The sequence below is a fragment of the Talpa europaea genome (assembly GCF_964194135.1).
Source record: "Talpa europaea genome assembly, chromosome: 10".
NCBI classification, from domain to species: domain Eukaryota; kingdom Metazoa; phylum Chordata; class Mammalia; order Eulipotyphla; family Talpidae; genus Talpa; species Talpa europaea.
The window spans coordinates 2,621,311-2,634,747 of NC_140077.1; the positions used below are offsets into that span (position 1 = coordinate 2,621,311).

The following is a 13,437-nucleotide window of genomic DNA, read 5'->3' on the forward strand; positions in this document are numbered from 1 at the left end:
GAAGGGGGGCCTCCTCACCGAGGCTCCCAATGAAAAAGCCCGGGTGTGCGGGGGGCAGTCGGGAGGCAGAGGGAGGGTGGCGATAAAAAGCCCGAGAAGGAGGGAACTGAGCTAGGCACGTGCCAAGGTGCTGTGGGGAAGTCGCCTAGAGGTCACTTTTAGTCCTGTCACTTTATCTCCATCATCGCTCGGGGCACCTGCCCTGGCCCAGGCCTGCAGACGCATCGGCGAGGTAATGACCAGCGGGTGCTATTTCCTCAAACACTGTGGCTTCGCTGAGAAACCACCTTTCATGAAGACTGGGTGACAGTCAGTGGTGCCGACTTGAAACACCGTTGTCCCCTTTGTTGGACAGTTTGGCTTTTACCGGTTTTCAGATGCATGAGATTTTCCCAGGGAACATAACGCAAGGTAGCTTCATTCCAGGACTGTTTCAGGGAGATAAATGCATTTCTCTGACCTTGTAAAAACATGCTCAGGACGGAGCTTTCACCGACCCGCTAGACGGGGCCCCGGTGACCGCTGGACGCTGAGACTCGTCCACGTAGCGCCTGTTCAGTGTTTGGACAAACAGGGCTATCCGCCGGCCCCGTCATGCGCTGTAACCGTGCTGTGCACTCTCAGAACGCCACGCTCGAAACTCTACACTCTGAAAGCTGCGCAGGTGTGCCATGAAGGCAGCTCTCACCTGCGAACCAAAAAGGCCTTTGCACTAACAGGTCATCCACCAAAGGTGTGCCGCGAACCCGCAGCCACGCTCGCTGTGACACAGCACTCACCACAGCACGGCCACCGCGCCCCAGCCAGCCAGAAGCCGCGAGGCGCGTCAAGGTCCTCTCCCGCAGGAAGGGTGTCGCGGCGTGTCGCTGTAACTAAGGGGCCTTCCCACAGGCGAGACCGCGCACTAAACTCTCCTGTCTCTTTCCTTTCCAGTGTGGAGCTAGATTTTAAGCAGCAAGAAGACAAACTCCAGCCAGTTCTGAGGAAACTCCATCCTTTTGAGGAAACTCAGGTCGCACCTTCGCCTTATTCTCAGGAGACTTACTCCGCACCCCCCAGGCAAAAATCCAAAACTGAATCTAAAAAGCACGGAAGATGGAAACTCTGGTTCCTTTAAAACCCGCGGTGTGTGGCGTCGACGGGCCGTCTTGAAAAGCCACTGGAGTTCATAAGTCCTTTTCCCAAATGAACAGGATCGAGTAAGCCGTGGCTGGCGCGGGGCCACGCAGCCTTCACCTGCGTACCAAAAAGGCCTTTGCACTAACAGGTCATCCACCGCAGGTGTGCTGAGTCACGCCCCGCGAGGGTGTGCCCTGCAGCTCACGGACCTGGGATGTAAAACCTGAAATGAAACTTCCGTAGTCAAAGATGCTAGGAGCGCCAGCCCCCCTCAGCTCGGCAAGCATCGCGTCTCTGGCCTGCAGAACGGCAGGCTGCCACTCACACAGCGAAAACTCATACTTCCTTTCAAGCCTTTATTTTTGTTGAAATACGGAGAAGAAAAAGCAAGCCTTATGTTTGCAAAGGACTTCATTTTTACGTTTAATTTTGCAAATAAGCAGGGGGCGAGTGCGATTTTCAGCACATCAAATTCTGGAGAAAGCACAATTTTTTCAAGTGGTCGGAGACCATGAATAATCTCTGCACCGTGACTATCTGTATATTTGCCTTCATGTGCTGTAGCGCTACGCCGAGTGACCACGTCTCAGTGTCACGTGACGCCCCCGGCCCCTCCCCCTGTCCATCGCCAGCCCTGCGACACGTTTACTGCTACTTTCCAAACAGGCAGCAGCCCGGAGCCCCCGGCCGTCGGGACAAGCCTTCAGTCACTGCGAGCTGGCAGGGGCAGAGCAATCGGACACTAAGCTTTCTTCGATCTCATTTTTAATCTTTCAGTACCCAAAGGCCAAATGATAAATCCTGGCGAGAATCTGGAAACACGCATATGAGACACACAACGGAGAATACGTCGCCGATACATCAGCGGGGCTGCGGGCCGCTGGGCGGTGTTTCTGTGGCTCAGCCCCAGCGACAAGGGTCACCGACCTTCCACACCGCCCCTTCCACTTGTGACGACCGCGGGCAACCTGCCCCTCGAAGAGGAACAGCGTGTCCAGGTGAGCTGCTGCCAACGAACTTAACGTCTCCTCCATTTAACCTACTCGTAAGTTGTACTAAACGACATCCCTAGGGCAAAGCTGTGAATCAAATGTTTTTAGGTATTTTTTAAATAAACAGTGACTCTTCGGGTCTCTTTTGGTCACACATGGCAATATAAATCTTAGTTCCTTTATTTTTTCACTCATTCCTTTGCAAGTATCTTTTTTATAGAAATCAACAGCCCCTAGTTGACTAATGACTTTGTCTATCAATTTTTTGCTTTTCACAGTAGGAAGTAGGGATTTATTTTGCCTTTTTTTGTACAACTTAAATTTTGAATAGTTTGTGAACCTAGGAGAAAACCTAGTCTTCAAGTTTCTGTCCAACAGTTTCACATCGAAACCTCCTGCCGACCCACACACCTCACTGATCAGATGCCAAAAACACACGGTTACCCTGATCCACAGGGTACGAGGCCCCCACCTGCATTGTCCCACTGGAGCTATTTCTTGCCATGCATTTTCCTCCTGTCTCAACAGCAAATCTATTTTAGTTCTCAGTGTTTTGATTCTACAAGGACCTAATGATTAGCAATCAGATCTGGACTTGCAAAAAATGAAAAGAGTATATATATCATGTGAACTTTCTTTGGGGGTTACTCACTCTATAATCAGCAGTCTGCTCTAAATAAAAGAAAAAACACACATCTCTTGTGGAAACACTCTTGTCTATTCAAGGATACCAATCCTTGAACATGGCTAAACAGAATTCAGAAATATTTTTGTGCAAGAAGAAGAAGCAAGTTAATCCTGTACGAAGAAGGAAGTGCAATTGTTTCATGTAGACATAAAATTTAAACAATGCGTTTCATGTATTTTATACTGTTTTTAACTGAAGTTAAAAAACAAGATTTGCGAGAAGTTCTCTTTCCTGTGTTTTAAGAATCCCAACTATCTCCGTGAGTCGAAATAAGGGTATTAGCTCGCTAATTAGTACAATAATTCTGTCTAAACAAGAGGACATCCTAGTAAGCAAAACGACATGCCTGTTTGAAAGCCGTCTAGACAAAAAATTTAAATTTTTCACAGTCAAAAAGGAAACTAAAGATAAACCGATTTCTGTTAAAAAAATAAAACTATGTTCAGAATAGGCAAAAATATTTTCAAAATCATTTCATAGCTGAACTGCAGCGCGGTACTAACAAATGATTCTTCTCTTAGAAAGATTTAAGTACCAACTCTGATACCAAACCAAGGTCAAAAGTACAGTGTTCCCTCATGTGTAGATGTGACATGGCATTACGTATAGAAATGAAATTATTATACTTGTCACTAAGTTCTTTATTAATTTTTAAATAAAAAAGTCAAAGGTAACGTTTTGTGTGGGCGTTAAACTTATTTCACGGTCTCCATAACTTGGGAAACAGAATATAAGGAAAGAATCACACTGGAAAGGTGTTCGGGAGAGGAACCTGGCAGGGTAGGCACTGCCCACCGGCCTGGCTGGACAGGGAGAGGGCAGGGCTGGCGTCCAGCTTGGGCGCATCTGCCAGACCATGTACCCCAGAAAGGGCTTGGGACTCCCCCTGGCACCTACCTTACAGGCTCGGCGCTAACTTAGGTCTCATTTTCAAAGCACCTGAGAGACAACAGACTTCACCCAGGGTTTCCATGGCAGACCCCCCCTGAGGTCAGCTCCTCCCTAGGTGATCTGTCAGGAAGGCCCAGCCCAGTAGATCAGCCCCTCCTTCCTTCCTTCTGCTCTTGGGTGCATGGAAGAGCAGCCGGTGGCAGGGAGTACCCTGCCTGTCCCACGCAGGTCAGCCCTATACGCACCCCTATCTCAAGGGCAAGCGAGCCAGTACAGCAGGAAGCCTGTGAGGTGAGGGCACCCCAATGACAGTCCACCTGCAGCGAGAAAGGGGCGCTGTAGACAGAGACCCACATGAGCTACCGCACAAGTTCCCAGGGTCAGGAGGATGATGAGCTCAAGCGTGCAGGGGGAGGAGGCACCAGTGCTCCATCCCGGGCGCCTGGGCGTACGCTAAGTGGCGCTCCATGTGGTGCTCCCTGTGTCTGTGGGCCACCTGCCCAGACCCATGTTCATTGCGGCCACCGCGCACGACAATCAGGGGCACGCCTCAGGCCACCGTCTGCACAAGCCACACACTGTCCGGTTGAAACTTTCATACTGTTTTCTTTTCTTTTGTAAATGAGGATTAAGGAGCACGTTTGGGGGAGCACATTCAAGTGCAGACGCCAGAGAACACGTCTGGCTTGTGCCTGCAGGCCAGAGCACGCTGTGAGCACGCGTCAGGCTGGAGGGACACTCTTGTCTGTTCTGCGGTTTTCCCCGTGCCCACGCCTGCCGGGACCCTGGCAGTCACCAACTCCAGGGGAGCACCGAGCTCCACGTGCCGCTCCCGCCACAGCCTCTCCACGCCGCTGGCCCAGCAGAGACACGCAGATGAGCATGGTGTGGGGGAGGGGCGAGCCAGGTCCCAGCAAACGGCTGCTCGGGCCACCTGCCCACAGGACACGCAGGGCCACGGCAGGGACGGCTGCGGTGACGGCCAAGGACGCTGCCCAATGCCGAGCGCCGAGAGAGCTTTCAACGAGGGAGGGAGCGCTAAACTCTGAGAGCAGATCCTATCACACTAAGCATTTCACCCAGTCACGCCGCAGCATCAGCCTGCCCCAGAGATAATGGCCCCTTAATTTGGGGCAATGCCACGTCCAGGTCTCCGTGCTGGGCCTGTCTGGGGCCTCCCACCCAACCTGTGACTCCCAGCCTGACAGATGGAGGGCCACGGCACGGGTTCCCTGTGGCAACGGTCTATGCCACGCGTACCATTGAAAGTTACGGCATGAGGGCCTCCCTCGTGGCACAAGGGGTCAAGACGCAATCTATGAAGCTTCCGCAGCCTCTGCAGCACGAGTTCAATCCCCAGCCAGCCAGGGAGCTACCCACATGGCGCGGCAGACCTCTCCTGACTCGCCCGCTGCTCCCCTCAGCAGTGTATTTCCGTCAGCCTGCCTGTTCTGTTCCCCACTCTGTCTCTGGTGAATCCTCTCGCCCCCCGCGCCTCTGGCCTGTACCCCAGTTCTTGTGTGCATAAATAAATAAATCTTAAAAAAAAAAGTTACAGGATGAACTGAAACGATACCCATGGGGGGCCAATGGACACGGGGAGTGGCTTAAACTGGAGACCCATGTGAAAGCAAAGCTTCCTCCCGTGATGACCGCTCAGACCCACACGTGAAGTCCCCGGTTCTCAGCCAGACAAAGGAGACCCAGAAGGTGCCAGGCCGCATGGCCATTCTCGAAAAGGCAGATGACCGGCCCAGTACCGCCTGACCACAGCAGAAGTTAGTCACTGGGAAGCACTTACACGGGACACCTTTGAAAATCACCGCAGTGTTTAAGTCTATTTTCAGTGATGGCTTCAAGTCTTCAAGCTGGATCTCGGCCGCAGCATTTCCACGCATTTATGCCAAAGACTCTCAGGCCCACAAGGCGGGGCTGTGTACTGGGAGGGAAGGCCCGGCAAACATGTCTGCAAACTCCTCCCCCTTCCGCTCTGGAAAGGGCAGATTGAGTTTTCTGTCCACTCATTGGCCACATTTCCCCGCCAGATCTTGCAAATCCACAGAGCCACAACGCGACGTGAAGAAGCCAAGAGGAACCCACATCAGAGCGCATCAGACCCAGGCCCGCCCCCGAGCAACAGCATCTCCTCCACAGCCCTGGACAGCACAGGACTGAAGGATCCTTCCAGACGGCCCGTGTCCCCTGCAAAGCTCCTTCCTAAAAACAACTTGATATTGTCACCGCTTGTTAAATAATTAAGGCCTATTCAGAATTTTCTTTTTTGAGATTCTTTCCATGACAACCTCGTTAGTTCTACAAAAGACATCTCGGGGCGGCTCTGGCAGCACCGGACATGCCCACGGGAAGGCGTCCACGCGGGGTGTGAATCCTCGTCCTACTCTCTGGGACTCTGGTGAGCAGGTCAGGGCGGGAGGGGGCCTGGGTGTGGGCAGCTCACGACCTCAGCCCTGGGGGTGCCGTGGAAGCCCTGAGCCTGCTCAATAGGAATCGGGCCACCGAGGAGCGAGACCAAGGCGGGGTCCATGCCACCACACCCCTTCTCAGAAGGCATGTGGAACCCCTAAGGCACTGAGGGTGCCATGGAACACGGGGTCCTCCACGCCCGCTGGGAAACAGCCCCCGACTCATAAAGTCGCTTCTCCCTCCCGGGGAGCATCTGGCCATGGAAATGACAGCAGAGGAGACTGTGGTGCCGCCCATCTCAGGAGGACGGAATCTGGGGGAATGCAGTGTCCTCTACACCGACCGATTCCGCTGAGACGGTGCCTCCCTGATGGAGGACACGACGATCAGGTGGCCCCACGCCAGGCAAGCCTGGGACCTAGAACAGTCTCTTCCCTCTGCAGGGCCGTCTGTGTAGCTGCACTTGGCAGTGAGGGCTCTCGGAGGGTGAGAGGTGGTGCTGCTCTCAGCTCCACTCTCGTCACCACACCCAAGATGGGGGTTCCCCAGGCCTCGAGGGCCACGTGGTAGGGGAGGAGACCTGTGCCCCAAGGCTCCTGTCCACTGAGATCTGCTGACGGGGCAGCAAGCAAGCTCAGTTCCCCATCCAGACCCTTGTGGGCTCCCTCCCTGAGGAGCCTCTGGCCAGCAGGCTGTGCCTGAGAGACCCTCCCCAGGCTCCAACCCCTAAGCAGAGGCAGGGTTGCGCCCACACCTGCCCACCAGGCAGACCCCTCACTGTGCCTGGATGTCACCCAGATGCCCAGAGTCGGCCCCTTCCAACAGAGGCCTCAGCAGAGGGTCACAGAGCTCCATTCACCGTCATGTCACGTATCACCCGCCCTACTTCAAGCAGGCAGCTCCACAGCGTGCCAGCTCCAGGGTCCGTGCCACCCCCAGGAAGACAGGAGCACCAGTCCTCGAGCCACTTCCCCAAGGGGTCCCGTCTTTACCACCTGCACAAAGCTGTTTCCAGATTACAGAAAAGAACGGTTATGACAGAGAACACGGAAAGGCAGACGTTTTTACAGAATGGAGAAGTCCACTGCAAATAAAGCCAATCCACGGGAAACATTTTATTTCCTAATGTACACACACACCGTCACGCACAGCCCAGGCCCAGGGAGCTACACGTTACACATGAGAATCTGGACGTGACAGCTGAAACCCGAGACGTGCCAGGCCACCGTACGGGATGGGGCGCCATCGAGGTGGCCACAGCTGCGTCTGGGCCCCGGCCACCCGGGCCACCCCCACCGCCCACCAGGCACGGAAGGAAGCACAGCCCAGCGCTGATTCCGGCCGCCGGAGGACCTTGCTCCTGCCACCGCAGGATGCGCAGAAAGAAGGAGCCCAGCGCACCTGTCCGGGGGCAGGAGACCTGCGGAGGCTTTTCTGGTCTGTGACCAGGACTGTTGCCCTTTCCAAGTGCCATCAACTAAACTCAGGTAAGTGGTAACCGGTTCTGGAAAAGAAACACATCGAAAGGGACATACATGGGCCCTCGAGCCTCAGAAACCAAACCCGAGTAACAGGGAGGACGGCGGTCAAGCTGAGAGGCCGGCAGGCGGACCCTTACATCTCTGTCACCGCCAGCCCTTCCTCGGGGAGAGGACAGAGCCTCCCACGCCCCAGGCCTCTGCACCACCTCGCAGAGCCCGGACGGCGCCACAGCCGAGCTGGGCCCCTCCACGGCTTTTTAAGGACGTCAGTCGTAGAAGTCTACCCAGCGCGCTTTTCATATAAAAACGCAGAAGGAGCAGAGAGCAAGTGAGAACGCAGAAGACGCACAACCTTCGCAAGAGCTCAGTCACGAAAAGAGCAGGAGCCAACGCTCCCGTCTCCAAACGCCGCGGGGCTGCCTGTCCAACCTTGACACTTGCTCCAGATCGTGGCAAATGAGTGCATTTTGCACACCAGACAGGACACAAACGCAGACTGTCATGAAACAAGCTCAGTTTCACCAAAGGCGGTTGGAAAAGGAGTAGGTGGACTTGAGAGCCAGAGACAGTCCGGGAGGAGGCTCGGGGCCAGCACAGAGTCGCGTGGCGCCGGACACTTACGATGAGCTCGGAGTCCCGCCCCATGGAAATGACCGTCCGGTTCACCGTGCGGAGAAGCTTCTCCATGATGATCTGCACGTGCCGCTGCGTCGGGCCCTGCAGGAGGACACAGCAGTGAGACCTAAGACATCATTAACATGCCAGCCTCGGCACCTGCCAGTGAAGCCATTTACCCTGCGAAGAGTAAATCAATTATAACCCTTAACAAGATGAAAAATGGTTCTTGTCAAAGGCAAAAGCCTTCACAAAGAAAACACAAGGCATTTCATTAATTATCACCCATGAATGATAATTTGTTATGTAATCATAGTAATTTGATTTAAGCAAACCTTAAAATAAAAGCAAATCTGTTTAAACAATATAATGTTTATGATCCCCAATGCGCCCGCCAATTAGTTCTCTGAGACACTGGCTGTCTCTGAAGGGGAGGCAGCCGGGCGGCCGGGGTAGGGGGTCTTGCTCACACGGCAGCGCCGAGGAACAAACAGGCCCGTGGACGAGAACGTCCAAGTATCACCTCAGCAGCTGGCGGAAATTCAGTCCAGAGAACCTTCCATGGGTCAAAAGTGCTTGTACGTTGTGAGCCGCGGGACTGCAGGTTCCCCCTCGGGAGCTGGTCGGGAGTGACAGAATGTTCCCAGGCCCCTGCGAGGCTTGGCCATCCAGCCCTAGTTCCCACAGTTTCCTAAGATCAAGGAGGGCCCTGGAATGGGACCCCGGAGGGTGGCTTTGGGTTCAGGTCTCAAAAAACTTAAGGCAATTTCCCCGGAAGCGCTGACCGCTGGCGCCACACGGGGAGCTACTGTAACCCGCCCTGCCTCCCAGGGCACCGGGCGGCTCCGGGAGAGCAAGTCCGTGCTGAAATACAGAGGGCAGCGCCTGTGTGTGCCTGCATGTGCACACAGGACAGTGTGCATGTGCGTGTGAGTATCAGTGTGTGTGCACACAGACTGCAGCAGGGTATCGGCGTGTGCACAAGCCCTACACACAAGGCCTGCGGCCTTGGGACCCTCGGGCCGTCTTCCCGCTGCTCATGGCAGAGACAGATGAAGCCATGTCACCTGCCCAGGCTCACCTGGAGAGTCACTGAGCACACAGGTGTGTGCACATGTACATGGCGGGTCTACTGGGGTCAGACTTTCCATACATCTGCACCAGGTTTAGTTAAGAGGAGAAGATCAATGGACGAGCAGACCATTTAAAAAGGCAAAAGGAAATATATTAAAAAAACAAAGGAAAACAGCAACTAGCTAAGGACACATGACAGGAAGCGGCCTCTGGGGAGAAGGGCCTGGAGGAGCCGGCGAGGGCGTCCCTCACTTCAGTGCAACTAAGACTTGAGGAAACAATGCAGGCCACTCGCCTCCGTGGGTTGACTGCCAATATTATATCAAAGCCTCCAGTTGACCCGATGATCAAAAATCTAAGACTTGGGAGGCACTGAGGAGTCACAGGAAGGAAGTTTAAGAACATTCTCTTTACTGCAGAAGCATAATCATGGCAATTTAATTAATATACTTCACACATAAAATAATTTCCAAGCATAGCTCTATGGAGAGAGGGGGAGAGAGAGAGAGAGAGAGAGAGAGAGAGAGAGAGAGAGAGAGAGAGAGAGAGAGAGAGAAAGGCTAACCTAAGAAGTAAGGTCACTCCATTTGCAGTGGATCAAGTGGATCAAGTGGGGCAGCCCGGCCCCACCTCCTGCTGGAAGCACAGGCCGCCGATGAGGCCACTACTCACCACGTCCTTCCTGTACAGCACCTCCAGGATGTTGCTGAGCAGCTGGCAGCAGGCTTCCAGGTCCTCCTGCCTCTCCAGGTGGTACTTGAGCTGGTCGGTCATCATGGGAAGCAGGACCTCTCTGCAATCTGCGGGGGACAGGGGGTGACAAGTGAACAGGGGACCCACAAGAGGCAATTCACAAGAGCCTGGCCTCTGCAGAAGGAGGCAGCATTTGGGCATCTCTGCACAACCTGTGCCTCCGTGACGACGCCAGGAGCAGCATATTTCCTCGGTCAGTCATTTTCACTGGGGGGTCACAGCACACCACCTCTGAGCCAGTGAGGCGGGACCTGCCATCTCTCCAGCCCCATCTGTCCCATGCTAGATGTCGGAGGGACACCAGCAGGAGAGTAGGTCTCTCCCACCTTTCTGGGAGCCCAGCTTCACCAGCCAGTGTGCAATTGGCCTGGACAGTTATGTGCAGGCCCATGGCTGCACACGGCTGCTGTATGTGAGTGTGCAGGAATGAGTGTACAAATGCACACACATTAGTGGAGCAGGAAGCTGTGACACAAACACACTGGAATACTACTCAGCTTTTTAAAAAGATGAACTGTTGCCATTTCCACAACACGGATGGAACTGGAGGGGATTATGCTAAGTGAGATCAGCCACAAGGAGAAAGACAAATAGGATTTCACTCAAATGTGGAATCTATAGAAATAAAACAAAGGAACAGGAAGACGAAACTAAAACAATCCCAGAAATCTGATCGCAGAACTGAAGGTTCCAGAGCGGGAGGATGGGGCTCAATCAACGGTGGTGGAGGATGCAGGGGCCTTTGGGGGGCGTGGAACGGCGGCACACATCTGAAGAGGTATGACCCTGTATCCCCAAATTATGTACAATGTTGTAAACCACTGTTCCCTAAATAAAAGCAGCACAATCAGAAAGAAGGCTCAGAGTCTGGCAGAAAGAAGCCCTAGTCGGCCTCCCAGGCTGCCCAGCGATGCAGCTGCCCCCCAAGGAAACTAACGCACTTTTCTCAGACTTTCATTTTTTAAAATGCATTTTAGTCCACCTGCCTGTCAGTCCATCTCATTGTTTTCAAGAAGTAGCGGGCACGCATTTTAAATAACACCAAATTTTCCCCTAAGTCAAGATCAAAAACCAAGAACACAGGGTCTCCCTGGTGGGGCAATGGGTGAAGTTTCAGCACTATGTAGCTATGCACAGCCACTGCAGCACAAGTTCGATCCCCGGCCAGGGAGCTGACGCAGCAGACCTCTCCTGTCTCCCCGCTGCTCCCCTCAACAGTGTATTTCAGTCAGTCTGCCTGTTCTGCTCCCCACTTTGTCTCTGGGGAATCCTCTATTTCTCTCTCTCTCTCTCTTTCACACACAAACACACACACACACGCCACAGGTATACCTGCCGCACCTCTGGCCTATACCCCAGCTCTTGTGTATAAATAAATAAATCTTAAAATAAAAAGAACACAGAGCAAGGCACAAAGCATATGCATACAGTCACACACGTTCATGCACACACACACACCCACACACATCCCTACAAACCACACATTCACACACCACACACACTCATGTACACACCACACATAATGCACATTCAGGCCTGTGATGAACTATTTTCAAGCATCAGACTCTGATCTGGCAGTCAGGGAAGAGGACGCCTGTGTGGAGTCTGCATTCCCCACTCGGCATTCTGACCTGGTGCCCATGGACACATCGTGTTCGTGAGGATTCGTGTGACAGACCCCCAGGATCACAACAGATGGCCTGGAAAGCTGACAATAAAAAAACAAAATACACTGTTTTAAAAGGAAAACACATTTAAAACAAACTACCCACAGCCCATGATAACCATTGGGAAAATGGCTGCAATGAACACGAGGCCCGCAGTCTAGAAACCTGGTTCATTCTGTGGGATTTTGGCAAAGCTTTGATCTCACCCAGGCTCAGCTCCGCCTCCAGACACACAAGAAAACAGTAACATTGCCCCTTCCCTCTTCATTTGGGCCTGGGGCAAAGGCAAGGACCTTCGTAAAGGTCCTTGACAAAAAGGGGTGCTGTTTACATCTCGGGGTCATTGTAAGAATTAGGTGAGGCAACGTGTCTGCTTGGCAAGGGGTGAGCGCTCGCTCGTTGGCGGCTGACAGTCACAGTCACAGAAACGATCTTATTATACAAGTCAGCCCTTTCAGCGAAAGCCACACAAAGACAAGTAACATTCCCGTCTTCAAGCCGCACTACCAAACACACCGGCCTCAAAATACAGTTAGTGGCCCCGAGAAATGGTACTTTTAATGTTACTTGAGTTTAAGTCATTTAAACTTCAATGGAAAAAATGATAATCAATCCAGATATTGGAAATCACTGTTGGAACAACGGCCTTGAAGAACTTGGGCGTGTGACCCTAGAGTTCAATGGTTAGTTTGACCATGTTAATCACACAGGTCAAGCATGTTCGGTGGAAACTCAGCCCCGAAGCTGAGATGTGCTGTCACCGTGAAACAAACACTGGACCTCAGAGACTGAGTGCAGGGAAAAGAATGTGAAGTATTTCCATTTAAGTCATATTGAGATGATATTGCAGATAAAATCTGTTGTTAAGATTAATTTCACGGATCTCATTGTGCTTCTTTTTTTTTCTGGGGACTCCAGAAAATTCTAAATTGTAGAAGTCGCTCCCTCTTTCTTTCCGTTGCACAGAACAGCCTGCGAGGAAGCTCGGAAGCAGATGCTAAAGATTTCTCATGTTAATGAACTGCTGCTCTGGCTGGGAGCAGAGTGGAGGCCGCAGCTCCCTGCACAGCTCTCCCTGGCACGGGGGTGACTGTGGGACAGACACGATCAAGCTTTCCCGACTCTCCCTGCCGGCCAGAGGAAGGGGCCAGCCCAGCCCAGGCAGTCAAAGGGGCGGCGAGGCCCGTGGGCCCAGACTCCATGCAAATCAGCTGTGGGGGTGAGAGCCCGGCTGGCCACAGTCACCCCCATGCCTCCCGTTCCAGTGTGACCCACTATGATGACAGTAAGCAGTGATTCAACATCTGTTCACGCTCAGCTCTGCAGGCTGAAGTCATGATGATTAATACCCTGGAAATGGGCACAGAGTAAAAAATATTAATCTTTATAAAAGGTATTCAACAGGCATCATCAGCTTATGGATGTCCAAGCAGAACATCCGTCTCTCACCCCGTTACGGCTCTACATTAAAGCAAGATGCAAATACAAGAATGAATTTGTCCATTTAAAACATTCATTTTATGAACACTGAGTAATGTGCTTCTTAATTTTTAGTTTGGTCACATTAAACAAATGATCCATAAAGTGCATTTAATAACCTTGAGCCTGTTACACAGAACTGAGTTCCAGATTAACACTTTTAATGAGAATTAAACAGTAAGAGCCATATAAGTGGGACGCTTGTTATTCATCTTTTATAGACAAAGATCTTTATTTTTCAACCATCTAAGAAC

The 13,437-nt window shown here is 52.5% G+C and overlaps 2 protein-coding genes across 12 annotated transcripts in view; one reads left to right on the forward strand and one right to left on the reverse strand.

Moving 5' to 3' along the window:
- The window catches only part of INSYN2A (inhibitory synaptic factor 2A), a gene marked incomplete at its 3' end in the record, with an annotated part of 32,537 nt that extends 31,420 nt beyond the window's left edge, over positions 1-1,117 (forward strand). Inside the window, exon 3 of the mRNA XM_084245687.1 lies at positions 934-1,117. Coding sequence (XP_084101813.1) covers positions 934-1,117 — 184 coding nt within the window. The remainder of the gene's footprint in view (positions 1-933) is intronic.
- Positions 1-13,437, reverse strand: part of DOCK1 (dedicator of cytokinesis 1) — a gene marked incomplete at both ends in the record, with an annotated part of 334,004 nt that overhangs the window by 200,676 nt on the left and 119,891 nt on the right. For all 11 annotated transcript variants that reach the window (XM_084245683.1, XM_084245678.1, XM_084245686.1 and 8 more), the window contains 2 exons: positions 8,217-8,312; positions 9,957-10,084. In XM_084245683.1, coding sequence (XP_084101809.1) covers positions 8,217-8,312; positions 9,957-10,084 — 224 coding nt within the window. The remainder of the gene's footprint in view (positions 1-8,216; positions 8,313-9,956; positions 10,085-13,437) is intronic.